This window comes from Mus caroli, unplaced genomic scaffold (assembly GCF_978045245.1).
Source record: "Mus caroli unplaced genomic scaffold, Mus_caroli_1 scaffold_4, whole genome shotgun sequence".
Lineage (NCBI taxonomy): Eukaryota > Metazoa > Chordata > Mammalia > Rodentia > Muridae > Mus > Mus caroli.
This window is the reverse complement of record NW_028227259.1, coordinates 24564784-24579703: the sequence shown is the minus strand read 5'-3', so window position 1 is coordinate 24579703 and position 14920 is coordinate 24564784. Positions and strand designations below refer to the sequence as shown.

The following is a 14920-nucleotide window of genomic DNA, read 5'->3' as shown; positions in this document are numbered from 1 at the left end:
GCAGGGAGGGGAGGAGAGGGGACTAGAGAGGTGGGAGAGAGGAAGTGGGGGAGGGAGATGGTACTTATTTTCATAATTGTATGGCAAGCAATAAAATCCAAGCAAAGCAATAAAGACACACAAGCTTGAGCTGGAGATGAGGCTCAGTGGCAGAGCACTTGTCTAACCTAGGTTGCCCAGCAACCCTAGCACCCACTGCAAGCTACAGAGCCCTGCCATTCCTCCCCACCCAGCCCTAACACAGACCCTTTACAACTAAGTGTCCAAAAAGGCCAAGAGGAAACGTTGCCCTTTGACCCCAAATTGATAGAAACAAAGAGACATTCCTCCCTTTAAACAAAATAAAGGATCTCATAGCATATTAAACCATATAGCAAGAACTTGAAACATCAACTTAAATCAGATTGGATGGAGATGTCACAGATCTTACATTAGGAAACAGGGGGCCCTAGAACAAGTCCATAACACTCTTCAGAAGTTTCAAATCAAGAACTGCGCACCCCCATTGTATCAAAGTCAGTTCCCTGGAGCAGAATAGGATTTTTCTGTTTAGTAGCCTCACTTTGGTTTTTGAGGCAGATCTTCTTTTTGTGTGGTCCAGGCTGGCACAAGCTCTCCATCCTTCTGCCTCAGCCTCCTGATTGGATTATAGTGCTGGGTTATCCTGCCCAGCTCCCAGACTGTTTCTTTGTAACTAGTTTGTTGTTACTTCTCTTTTGGGTTTTGTTTCATCTGAGGAAAGCTGCTCAGTAAAAACCAGACTCTTTATGGCCTCTTCATGTTTATTTATTTTTTTGTTTTTGTTTTTGTTTTTTGTTGTTTTTGTTTTTCGAGACAGGGTATCTCTGTATAGCCCTGGCTGTCCTGGAACTCACTTTGTAGACCAGCCTGGCCTTGAACTCAGAAATCTGCCTGCCTCTGCCTCCAGAGTGCTGGGATTAAAGGTGTGCACCATATATTTTTCAATCATGCTTCCAGGCATTAAGTTTTGCTGAGCATGTCTGTATTTGTTTAGTGGACATTGGTGGGGCCATCCGTGGCACTGCTGAAGTGAATGAGATCTTGCTACCTAGCTTTTTTGTGGATCTCAGTATGAGCAAAGAAACAAAATCCAAGTGTCTGAACAGACTTCTTGTGTTCTGCAAATACTGTGTTCTGCAAATATTAAAAACGTGTTCTGTATGTGTGTTTTAAGTAGTCATCAAGTGTTTCCTTAAAGTAAGACTTCAAGTACACAGAGAGTAACTGTTTGTTTAGCACATTTGGAGTTATGATAAAATAGTTAGAAATACTAAGAATGTCAAAACCATCACAGCAGAACTGTAGGAGTCAAATTAAACAACTACCTTTAGAAAAACAATTAAGTGTTTAGAATACACTGTATCTTATTATTTTAAATCATTGTCTTAAGTTTTCTGTTCAGAAAGTAAAAAATGGGATATAATCAAGATGAAGAAGATAAACTGTCCTGGTCCTGCTGCCTCTGCCTCCCAAGGGCTCATTCCAGACATGTGTCACTGGACACAGATCTTGGAACATTGTTTAAACCTGAAATAGCACGGCCATAAACACCTATATAGAACCACTAATGAAACACTAAAACTGTGCTCTCTTCAAAGTCAGTAAGACAAAGTTCTAATTACTGTTTTAATAGAGACACTGAAACTTATAGAGGAGAAAGTGGGGAAAAGCCTTGAAGATATGGGAACAGGGGAAAAATTCCTGAATAGAACAGTAATGGCTTGTGCTGTAAGATCGAGAATTGACAAGTGGGACCTCATGAAACTACAAAGCTTCTGCAAGGCTAAAGACACCATCAATAAGACAAAAAAACCACCAACAGATTGGGAAAGGATCTTCACCTATCCTAAATCAGATAAGGGACTAATATCCAATATATATAAAGAACTCAAGAAGGTGGACTCCAGAAAGTCAAATAACCCCATTAAAAAATGGGGCTCAGAACTGAACAAAGAATTCTCACCTGAGGAATACCGAATGGCAGAGAAGCACCTGAAAAAATGTTCAACATCCTTAATCATCAGGGAAATGCAAATCAAAACAACCCTGAGATTCCACCTCACACCAGTCAGAATGGCTAAGATCAAAAATTCAGGTGACAGCAGATGCTGGCGAGGATGTGGAGAAAGTGGAACACTCCTCCATTGTTGGTGGGATTGCAAGCTAGTACAACCACTCTGGAAATCAGTCTGGCGGTTCCTCAGAAAATTGGACATAGTACTACCGGAGGATCCAGCAATACCTCTCCTGGGCATATATCCAGAAGATGTCCCAACCGGTAAAAAGGACACATGCTCCACTATGTTCATAGCAGCCCTATTTATAATAGCCAGAAGCTGGAAAGAACCCAGATGTCCCTCAACAGAGGAATGGATACAGAATTTATGGTACATTTACACAATGGAGTACTACTCAGCTATTAAAAAGAATGAATTTATGAAAATCCTAGCCAAATGGATGGACCTGGAGGGCATCATCTTGAGTGAAGTAACACAATCACAAAAGATCTCACACAATATGTATTCATTGATAAGTGGATATTAGCCCAAAACTTAGGATACCCAAGATATAAGATACAATTTGATAAACGCATGAAACTCAAGAAGAATGAAGACCAAAGTGTGGACATTGTGCACCTTCTTAGAATTGGGAACAAAACACCCAGGGAAGGAGTTACAGAGACAAAGTTCGTAGCTGTGATGAAAGGATGGACCATTTAGAGACTGCTGTATCCAGGGATCCGTCCCATAATCAGCTTCTAAACGCTGACACCATTGCATACACTAGTAAGATCTTGCTGAAAGGACCCAAATATAGCTGTCTCTTGTGAGACGATGCCGGGGCCTAGCAAACACAGGAGTGGATGTTCACAGTCAGCTATTGGATGTATCACAGGGCTCCCAATGGAGAAGCTAGAGAAAGTACCCAAGGAGCTAAAGGGATCTGCAACCCTATTGTTGGAACAACATGATGTACTAACCAGAACCCTGGAGCTCTTGTCTCTAGCTGCATATGTATCGAAAGATGGCCTAGTCGGCCATCAATGGAAAGAGAGGCCCATTGGACTTGCAAACTTTATATGCCCCAATATAGGGGAATGCCAGGGCCAAAAGAATGGGAATGGGTGGGTAGGGAAGTGGGGGGCGCTATGGGGGACTTTTGGGATAGTATTGGAAATGTAATTGAGGAAAATATGTAATAAAAATATTAAAAAAAAAAAAAAAAAAAAAAAAAGAATTTGTCTCTCAGCACCCATCTCAGGTGGCACAGAACTGCCTACAAATCCAGTTTCTAGGGACTTGATATCCTCTTCTGACAAAGAAAGGAGTTTGAAGGGATCAAGAATAGGCATGCTGCTAATGATGTCCAGGTGACAGTCACCTCCCATAGCAATGCTCAGAGTAAGCAGCCCTTCCCAGGAAGTGGGTGATGGTCTACAAGAAGACACTAAAACCATTACAACACCTCATACACAGAACTGGGCTGCTTTTAAAGCTGAGGAACACAAGCCTTGAGAACCCAAGGGAGAGCTTTACTTACATGACGGGATAATGAACTGTGGTTCAGTGTTGTCTGCTGTCTTGATCCCTTCAAACTCCTTTCTTTGTCATTGGCTTTCTAGTTTCACATCTGGAGGCTACCAGGGGGCTTTTCATTATTTTCTAAGTGTTCTAACTGCCTGGATCTGTCTCTCTAGTTCCTTAAGGCTGATCTGTAATCTTAAGGAAACACAGTTTCATGGCCTGGCTGAGTGTCAATCCCATGGCACCAGTCACTGTTGAATCATTTTTTGTTTATTTGTTTGTTTGATTGATTGTTTGTGGCAATGAAAGAGGCCTATGATTACCCTTTCCATACCATTTAGCCAAGCTTGGTGTACCTAAAAACACAAAGTCATCAACACAGGTTTAGAAGGCAACGCTCCAAACCACACCCCACTCATGCTGTCATTATAAGCTCACCAAGTCTAGAATATTCCCTTGAAGTTAAAAACATGCACACACACACACACACACACACACAGAGAGAGAGAGAGAGAGAGAGAGAGAGAGAGAGAGAGAGAGAGAGAGAGAGAGAGACTGTGCTACCTGAGAATTATTTGAAAGTAGTTGCAAAGTTTACAGTATTAGCTTGTTGGTTCAGAATAGAAGCATAAATAATATTCCTGTCTTTACCTCCGACCCTTGACTCTCAGCAAGCTGTCACATTTTTCTGACCTTCACAAGAACACAAAGAAGATACAGTTGTCCCAGTTTTGCAGACCAAAGAACTGGTGCACTGAAAAGCTAAGCTACCCAAACTAAAGAGCTGGTGAAATGCAGAAAAGAACCTATGCCTGAGCTGCAGCTACCTCAGCATGGGCTCTGTGCCAAGGCCTTACTTCCTCACTCCCTAAACTTTTGGACTGACTACGGAATCTTCTTAAACTGCCATGGCATATGTGTAGACACAGCCCCTGCCATCTCCTGAGGATGCGACAGGAGCATCTCTTTCCCATCTCCATTCAGGAGAATGAAGCCCACTTTCTGTCAAGATACTCTGATAGATTCCAAAAGCCTGTACGAAAACAACTGCCAAAATACTACTTTCTGTTCCAAAAGCATTCGATAATCTCCTAACTATAAAGGGGAGGAGGGTAAAACATCACTCGGACCAACTGCTGGAAGGGTACACGGAAAAGCAGTCTCAGGAGCTTGAGGAGTCTGAGGGCCCCAACTCAGCTGATCCCAGCTGATCCCAGCTCTCATTGCAGACAGCCTTTGCTTAGAGTGGACAAAACCCTCCCTGGGACTACAAAGAAACAATGAATTTGTTCTCATTTACAGATTATTTCAAGATGTTTGATATTAAATGCTTCCACTTGACATTTCTAAATCTTCTTAATTTTATGATTTTTTTAAAAAAATATACTTTTCCCTATGCTGACTTTGGTATTTTAAAAAAACATATCAAGTAATACACACAAGCTGGCTGCCCTTGTACCATACCTATTGTCCATCCTCCATGGAGTGTGAGTTCTTCAGACTACAGGAGAGGGAAAGGCCAGACCCCTACCACACTAGACCACAAACCCAGGAGTGTATAACCAGGGATCTATAACTGCAGATACATTGTAGCAGAGAATGGCCTAGCTGAAAGCAATGGGAGGAGAGGCCCTTGGTCCTGTGGAAGTTTGATGATCCAGTGTAGTGTGTTTCTCAATCAGTAGGGCAAGAAAGGGAGGGGGTGTGAAGGAGAATCCTCATCCAGGCAGAGTGGAGGCTGAGAGTGCAGATTGTAGTTTGAGGGGTTAGTGGAGAGTAACCAGGAAGTGGCATATTATGTGAGATATAATCCAATGGAATGATTAATAAATACATTTTTAACACACACACATATTCCAGGCATTTAATTTTTACCAGTGAAGACTCAGTACCCAGCTCATAGTGTCAGGGAAAGCACCTAGCTGACCCTCCTACCCTGATGAACTCCCAGTAGGAAAGCATTCTTTATCCCTGTCCACACTGTCTTAAATATCCTTCAACTTAAAGTACTTCTTTCTGAGGCCAGACAGTAGTGGTACATGCCTTTAATCCCAGCACATGGGAGGCAGATTTCAGAGTTTGAGGCCAGCCTGGCCTACAGAACAAGTTCCAGGACAGCTAGGGCTATACAGAGAAACCCTGTCTAAACCCCCCTGCACGCCACCCCCAAAAAAGGGCATTCTTCTGTTTAGTTATATTCATTCCCTATCAACTGGTAGGTTGCTCTACTTCTGGAAGTGGTGTTGACTTTATTTTGCTTTGCAATAAATGTGTGAGATAGGGATGAGCCATAGGACAAAAATGTACACTGAACAGAAAGCTCTTGGATTACAGGTCTGTGCTAGGGCTGAGCTACACCATAAAAAGTTTTTTATTCTTTTTTTCTTTCAGAAATTAACACAATCTTGGGGTTTACAATGTGACCAAATATCCTGCAGTATAAATTAACCATATTCCCTCCCTTATAGAAATCAAGCTCTCTGACAAGTATCCTGGTAGTTTCCAGGCATGTCTGAGTGCATCATCATGGGAACACATGATTCCAAGGACATTAGAAATGGGTTCTTGAAGCTGTTTCACATGGCAAATAGAAACCTAAAAAACACCAAGCCATCCCTGATCCTTATCATAGGGGATAAATTCCCCTTCCCCCTTATCACATAATTCATGGCTAGATATCACCATTCTTGACCTTGGCTCAGTGTACTATGTGCTGCTGAATGGAAGTGTTTCTGTCCAAGGGTCAACAAACAAACCACAGAAACACTGAATTCAGTTAAACAGGGAAGGTTTATTGAATGCACACCCCATGACAGAACAACCAGGGCAACAGCTGAAAACTGTATGCTAGATATTTCTTAGGGCCAGCTCCATGAAAAAAAACCTCAAAGAGCTCATGAACAGGGGCTAGAAATGCTGCCCTTACTCAAGCCTATTTAAACATAACAGTTCATATTGATCTTGAATTTGAAAGGTCTTATATGAAACATATAGATGTGGAAATTTATAAGGTTAACAACCGTCATAACATACAGAACATAACAGAGTACATGGCCGGCATAACCCTGCTCTGAGTTAAGATTTTGTTTCATTTTGTTTTACATAAATGACTGGTTTCTTAGTTAGGGTTTTACTGTTGTGAACAGACACCATGACCAAGGCAAGTCTTATAAAAACAACATTTCAATGGCGCTGGATTATAGGGTTAGAGGTTCAGTCCATTATCATCAAGGTGGGAGCATGGCACAAGCAGAGCTGAGAGTTCTACATCTTCATCCAAAGGCTGCAGGTGGAAGACTGATTTCCAGGAACCTAAGGTGAGAGTAATAAGCCCACATCCACAGTGACACACTTACTGAACCAGGTCACACCTATTCCAACAAGGCCACACCTCTAAATGGTGCCACTCCCTGGTGCAAGAATATACAAACCATCGATTTCCACTCCCTGTCCCCCATAGATTTGTTCAAACACATGAGTCTATGGGGGCCATACTTAAACATTACATAATGTAAAATGCATATAGTCCAACTTTTAAAACCCTCATAGTCTATAGCTGTCTCAACAATAGTAAAAGTCCAAAGTTCAAGGTCTCTTCTGAGATTCATCCAATCACTTCACTGTAATCCCCATGAAAGACATGAAACCAGCTGGGTAAACTCCAAACACTGCATCTCCAAGATGTCAAAGTGGTCTTCAGATCTCCACTACTTTTTCATCTTTGTTGACTGCAACAAACTGCTATATTCTCAGCTGGTTCAACTCCCTGTTTGCAGCTTTCCTTAGCATGTATCCCATGGCTCTGGCATCTTTAACATCTTTGAGTCTCCAAGGTAATTTCAATGATACAGCTTCTTTTTTTTTTTTTTTCTTTTTTTAGATTTATTTATTTTATTTTATGTGAGTACACTGTAGCTGTCTTCAGACACTCCAGAAGAGGGCATCAGATCTTGTTACGAATGGTTGTGAGCCACCATGTGGTTGCTGGGATTTGAACTCCTGACCTTCAGAAGAGCAGTCGGTGATCTTAACCACTGAGCCATCTCACCAGCCCGTGATACAGCTTCTTGTTTCAGCGTCTCAGATTCCACTTGATCTTTTTGGCTCCTCAGTTCTCCACCTCTGCCCTCTGTAGAACTCTAAGCTCAGGTTGATCCACTCCACTACAGCTGCTATTCTTGGTGATCATCCCATAGTACTGACAAATCCAATACACAAGGGTGTTCCACTCCAAATATGCTTCACCAATAGCCTCTCATAGGCTCTCTTCATGGTGCCAAGCCTTAAATTCTTTTCATGATACCCTCAGTCCTGGGCCTTCAACTACAGCAGAGGCTACACCTTCTCCAGTGGCCTTCCATGATCTCTCACAATGCCAAGCCTCAGCTGTTCTTCATGATACCTCATGCTTTCAAAGCCAGTACCACCTGGGTGACTCTTCCACATTACCAAGTCCAGAAGCTGCATGAAGTACAACCTTGGCTGTCTCTGGAACACAGCTTCTTTGTGCTCCCAGAAAACAATTCCCAGATTTCACCTCAGTGATGCTGGACTCTTCTTAATCATTGCTAATTTCTTAGCTCCAAATAACCAACATCAACTGTCCCAGTAGTTCCTTCCATTCCTAACTGTAGAGCCAGAGTCACATGGCTGAAGGTGCGGAGTTCTGCTGCTTACAGGAACTAGAACATGACTCCCTTTTTCTATCACATTATCACTAGCTTTATTTTCCAAATCCTTCCCTGCCTAAACTTGGCTAACAGGCCTGTCTGTCTCCTGGGATTTAAGGTGTGCACCACCATGCCTGTATCTAAATTTAGCTGGGTAGAGTCTTACCCGAAGATCCCACTCCCTTAATCTGTTGCCTCCTAGAACAGAGGATTTTGCTCCATTTCACTTCCTGTTAACCCTTTAATACTCAAACCATGTATTTTATATTTTTCCTTTCTAAGCTTGCTATGCTTGTTCAAACTTGTCTTCCTAAGACTTAAGCAGAGGACAAAGGCTCTGCTGGGCTTTTTTGAAACTTCCCTTGTCAATGCAATTAATCTGAGGCTCTTCCCCTTAGTCTCAGGCAGACTTTTCAGTCTAGGGCAAAAAGTAGCCACATTCTTCACCAAAATACCACAAAAACAGCCTTTCTGTCGCAGTCTGAAATCCTTCTCCTTTGAAAATTCTTGGGTCAGGTCAACACAGTTCAAATTACTCCCAGCAACAAAGTCTTCCATATTCCAACTAGGATGACCCATTAAGCCAATTTTAAAGCATTCCACTGTGTTCCAAATCCAAAGTCTCAAAATCCACATTCTTTCAAATGAAAGCATGGTCAGGCCTATCCCAGCAATGCCCCATTCCCTGGTACCAACTTTTGTCTTTATTTTTCCAAACCTGTGCAATTCATTTCTTGAGACTAACATACATAACAAACCTGAGTAGTCACTTTCACAAAATGTGATTTGTGCTAGAAAGGGTTGTATGATGCCTTCTAGATCACAGGCCTGACAGGCCCATGAAAAAGCCACTTCATCTTCTAATAAGTAAAACACTCTAGATTCCAAATTCCTGTCTTACAACTCTCTGGTAGAGCTGGTGGAAAATCAGAAAGGAAAATGCTTTCCCAAGTCCAGAACTTAGCGCAACAGAGTGAGAACAGCCTGTCCTATGGCTGCAACACTCAGGAAAGCCCTATGACAGCACAGTCCAACCAACTGTGAAATGAATGCTGAGGAGGACATGTTGTCTCTGAGGTCTGCTGGAGAGGAAACAAGTTAAGTGTCATATATAAGCTGCAGTCTTCTGGTTCTCTTCTCCAAGTTCCTCAGGCATTCAGTGTGACCTGACTGTACAAAGACAGAGACTCTTCCAGTACAGTATTCTGGCCATATCGAGGAAGGACTCCCAACTCCTCCATGTGCCCATTGACTGTCCCACTATATATACAATACATTAACCCCCCAAAAAATAATTTACAAAAGGCAACATGAAACTTCTATAAACTGGACCCAGCTCCAAAAACATTAATAGTACACATAGTCCCTTCCCCAAATATATACCAGAGATTAGCTGCTCATGAAAGTTTAAAAGCACCACTCCAGCTTTACATGTACCCTCCACCCAAGTTTAAAGTGATTTTTCCCGGAACAAGAGTCTTGGGATTTGGAGAAGCCAGCAAGAACTCCAGGTACATTGCTCTGTCTAAGTTTGTCAGCTGTGCAGATGATCCCAGCTACAGGCCAGCCTGTCATCTAAATAGTGTGCACCTAAGTTCTATGCTGTTCAGCTCTGAGGAAGGCTTGATTTACAGTGAAGAGGTGGAACAGGACAACAAAACAGACATGTACAGCAGTCATTCCTCCAAATCGGCCAGGCCTGCCTTCCAGTCTCCACATTCAGCCGTCCACCTCATTGGGGCTTAGTTGCTCCCTGGACTAGCTCTGATCCAGAGGAAGTGTTGGGGTCTTATGCAGCTACAACTGTTCTGGTGAGGCCTCAGGCACCCGGGTCTTTGGGAATAAGGACTGTGAATGGACTGGATGCATTTGCAATCCTGGTATTTTGTGTACTTCTTGAAATTAGCCTCTTAATCTGCTTCCAGTGACAGTCTGCTCCATCATTGAAGCCTGAATGTGACCTAGGCCCTCTTCCTGACAGCAGTAGAGGGAACCCTCTAGGAGAGGCCATTGGGTTGGGTGGTTACAGGGTGGGGATGTGGATGGGCAGGCACAGAGGATGGGTATGCCCTGGGCTGAAAATGACTGGCTGATTGCTGAGGAGTGTATGGAGACCTTGTCTGCAGCATCACCCTGTGGGGTTGGAAAGTAGATGAACCAAAAGTCATTCCTGAACTCAGGGATGGTGGTGGAGTTCCATAAAGATAGTCAGTGGTTGACAGTGAGTTCTGCTGCTTGTAGATGCATTATGGTTGTTAGATCTAGATTTTCTTTGGGACTCTCTGGCCTCTCCACAGATTCATCCATCTTTTCTTCTTCTGGACCAGAATTGTGTCCATCAGGAGGAACAACTTTAGCAGTCACTGCATCCATTTGAGTTGGAGGAGTTAAGGCAGAATTTAGTGTCTCACAACCTTGCAGACTAGACAGGACATTCTTCTCTGGGTAGAGGGAGCATGGAAGGTGACTCTCTGGAGGTCCTCTTGGACTTCTAAGAGAAGAGAGAGATCTCTGCCAATCAGAAAAGCCCTGTGGACATGTATAATGAGGAGCCACTGATAGGGGTGGTAGGAAGGTTGAGAAGAAAGAAGGCTGGTAGGTATATCTCATTCCTTGCTGAGGATGGTACCTAGGAAAGAGTCCAGGTTGGGGACCATTATCCTGGAACCCCCTGGGAGGAAAGGACTGAGGCTGTGATCCTGAGGACTTTCCTCCCATCATAGAGCCCAAGCCTTGCAAACTTGGACTCATAGAGTACTGTGTAGCTGAGTTAGAGTATTCTATGCCAGGCATGTATAAGGGAGAAAACTGGTTCACAGTGCCTACCATCAAACTGGGATCTGTGCAAGGAGGTGTAGTTGCATTCGGTCCTGTACATGGCACAGCTTTTTGTAATGTTTTATCCCTGGGGCAGAGTGGCTTTTCTGAACCACTACCATCAAGGCCTTTCCCTCTGACTTACTGGGAGATGCTTCACCAACGGCCCCATGTTCAGGTAGATTCCCCATCTCTGCCACTATGGAAAGGTCTCACAAACAGCCTTGCACAGCTGGGCTGCTGTAGCTATTGTCCAAAGGCCAGGTGTTCTTGTTCTTTGATGTGTTATAAGTGTCTGCAGAGTCTGAAGCATCACTTTTGAGTCGGGAGTCCTCTGTTTCCCTTTCTTGTGGTAAGCTTTGCCTGGTACAGCTGGCTTGCAAGGGAGGTGCTGGGTGAGGTAGTTGTTTGAGGTATACCCCCTCTGAAGAACAAATGCTTGCTGCTTTCTCTTCATGTCCAGGCAAAGGCTCTGGGTCTTCCTCAGGCTCTTGTGTTTCAGTCATCTCCTGTGTACTCCCAGGGTTGTCCAATGCAGGCTTGGGCGGTGAAACACATACTGATGATGAATAAGCTACCTGTGGAAAGGGACCAGGTAACTGGGGAAGAGTGGGCTGGAGGTGGTGGTAAGGCACACCTGGGGGACAGACTCGGGAGGAGAGCTTCTGCATGGCAATCGTTTCAGGGATGTCCATCATGGATTCCCCTTCTTGTGTCCCCTGGAGGACCAGGGAGGGTCCTCTGATTCGAGGACTTGGTGCTGGAGTTGGAGGTGTCTGCAAACCATGTCCGTCAGACTTACAGGGTGGCTGCATATACCCCGAGGAAGGAATTCCATGAGGTAGAAACCTTGATGTTTCGTCCACTGGTTGGGTGGGATAGGTTGTCTCATCACTCGGCCACCTATGAAATGATCAAGGGTATTAGGGTGGTGAGAGAATTCTGGCCCAAATTTGGGTTTTTCATCTGGACCCAAGCGTCTAGGGTTGGTAGTACCATGGTTCAGATTCCAAAATGCAGGGTGTACTCGATTTAGATCCTTGTATGAATGATAAATATGACCGGGAGGAATTGATCTTGTGGCCACTGCTTGGGTAGCTGGCAGGGGCAGCGCATTCGCCCTGTCCCTCTGTGGCAGTCCCAACCTCTGTCTTAGTTAGGGTGTTACTGCTGGGAAAAGACACTATGACCATGGCAAGTCTTATAAAAACAACATTTCATTGGGGCTGGTTTACAGGTTCAGAGGTTCAGTCCATTATCATCAAGCATGGCAGCATCCAGACAGGCATGGGACAAGCAGAGCTGAGAGTTTCACATCTTCATCCAAAGGCTGCTAGTGGAATACCCATTTCCGGGCACCTAGGGTGAGAGTATTAAGCGCACACCCACAGTGACACACATACTCCAACCAGGTCACACCTATTCCAACAATGCTACCCCTCCAAATGGTGCCACTCCCTGGTACAAGAGTATACAAACCATCACAACTTGGAAGCATATTACAGCAACAGCATGAAATAGACTGACCGCTGCCTTGTAACAAATTTCCTACAGGTATGGTAAGGGGGCAAGCCTCATCCGAGAGAACTTTGTATCATTAGGAAAGATGTCTGCATGATGTTAGCATGTTTATACAAGGTCCATGGCCTCAACAGGAGCTCTTTGGAAGGAGGACAGAGAATGTGTTTTTTACTTTAAATAAAGGGCCTCAGCACTGTTGCTCAGACTGGTAAGTGCCCATTTCATCTCACTCTATCGATGCAGAGGAACCCAAGTTGTCCTCCCACATTCACTTTGAGTCAGGTATAGGCACAAAAAGACCAGGACGCAGAGCTGGTGTCCAAGTCCTCAGATATGCTCAATTATCAAGTAATGTTTAAACAAATACAGTGTGGTCACTTATTATTGATAGTCTTCACATCTTACTGAGGGCACCAACTGCTTGACAACAACCAACTCTCTAAACAGTCTGCGCCCTGGGACATATATCAAGATCAATCTGGCATGGAGGTGCATGAACACTTTCTTGTACTGAACATAGAAAGGTGGAGGTAGAAGTATGATGTATGCTGAATTGGCCACCAAGTTCACATTGTGTTCCTGGATTTCATCTCAGGACAAGGATGTGGAGAGTCTCTGATGGCTTCTGTCTAGCCCCTTGAAAGGTTCTCTGAGCTTGGCTGCAGCTCTTAATACTTCCTGCTGGGTCAGCAACACTAAAGGAAGCTAAGATTTTCATCGGCACAGTATCATGCTAGCAGCAATGTATATTATCAGTTGTTCAGATGATGATACTCACTTTCATTTGTTCTTAATGTGAGCTTAGGGAAACAGAGAACATGGTCCTTAGAATGGAAAGATCATTTTTACTTCTCCATCTTCCCAGAAAGAAAGACTGGAAGGGATAAAATGGTAAGTGCTTTATAGTAGACAAGACTTGGTAAGTGAGGCCTTGGATGTAGCATGTGTTTCAGTGTTATTTTCTGAAACAAGGTCTCAAATACCCCATGTGGACCAGGTTAACCTTGAGTTCACACAATTGTGCTTCCAATTTCCTATATTTGGGCTTCCAAGTGTGGCCTCCACGTACTGTGAAAACAGAACTAGTCATTGTGAGAGATCTGGATAATCTAATGCTAAGGCATGTACATCACAGTATAGCAAAAGCCATTGTGTTCTGTCTGCCCCCTATTTTAGATCGTTGCTGTCATATGACAGCCAATCATCAACACAGAAAAACAAATTGACTCAGAGCAAAGTAATGGTGTCCAAATCCTGTTGTGTTCTGTATGAGGTTTGTTAATCTTATAATGGTCCATAAACCATTCCATGGGACCCCTCAAATTAAGGGTCAATATGCAGTTATATCTACAATGGCCTGATCTGAACACACCACTGGATACTTCACTAACTTTAAATGAACTAATTTCTTTTTTTCATTTGTTTTTGTTTGTTTGTTTATTTTGGTTTTGGGGTTTAGGGTTTTGTTTTCTTGTCTTTATAATTTAACTAAGATAGATTTTTGAGGCTATAGCTCAACCCCAAAACTTGAGCTATGGTTCTGATCAATCAACTTTAGGGTCTGCATTTAATGAATCATTCATGTTTGACTGAGATACAGGAGGTCAGGAAATCTAAAAAAATAAAAGGGGGGTGGAAGGATGAGGAACAGGGAATAGACCTTTGAGGCTCTCAGACATCAGGGAGATAGAACTTGTAGAGACCACCTCCAGTAGATAGGTATGTCTCCCCCACATCCCCCAAACCCCAACAAGACCACTGGCAATGCTCTCTGTCAAGGAATGTTGCCATCCACCCATCTCAAGGATTTTAACCAAGAAATGTTCCTGAGAAAAGGACTAACAGGGACAAGAAATGGAGCAGAGACTGAAGGAAGGGCCATCCAGGAACTTCCCTACCTGGGGATCCATCCTGTCTTCAGACACCAAACCAGACACTGTTCCTGTGGTCAAGAGGTGCTTGCAGACAAAAACCTGGAGTGAAGGTTCTTTGGGAGGTGTGGCCAGCAACTGACCATTGGAGCCAACTATTAGACTGAGCATTGCAGGAGCATGCAGAGAATCTGGAGGTGAAGAGGGGAATGGAATCCTATTGAAAAACAACTTCTGCTGGCAGGACCACCCAGTGCTCCTAGACACTAGACCACAACCCAGGAGTGTATAAGCAGGGATCTATAACTCCAGATACATTGTAGTAGAGAATGGCCTAGCTGAAAGCAATGGGAGGGGAGGCCCTTGGTCCTGTGGAGGTTTGATGCTCCAGTGTAGTGGGTTTCTCAATCAGTAGGGCAAGAGAAGGAGGGTGGGTGAAGGAGAATCCTAATTCAGACAGAGTGGAGGCTGAGAGTGCAGATGTAGTTTGAGGGGT

At 43.7% G+C, this 14920-nt stretch overlaps 1 protein-coding gene across 1 annotated transcript in view; it reads right to left on the bottom strand.

The window, feature by feature from the left end:
* Positions 1 to 11727, bottom strand: part of LOC147005014 (actin-related protein 3B-like) — a 28799-nt gene extending 17072 nt beyond the window's left edge. Inside the window, exon 1 of the mRNA XM_085836167.1 lies at positions 11670 to 11727. Within this exon, the coding sequence (XP_085692293.1) occupies positions 11670 to 11727 (58 nt within the window). The remainder of the gene's footprint in view (positions 1 to 11669) is intronic.
* Positions 11728 to 14920: the final 3193 nt, after the last annotated feature.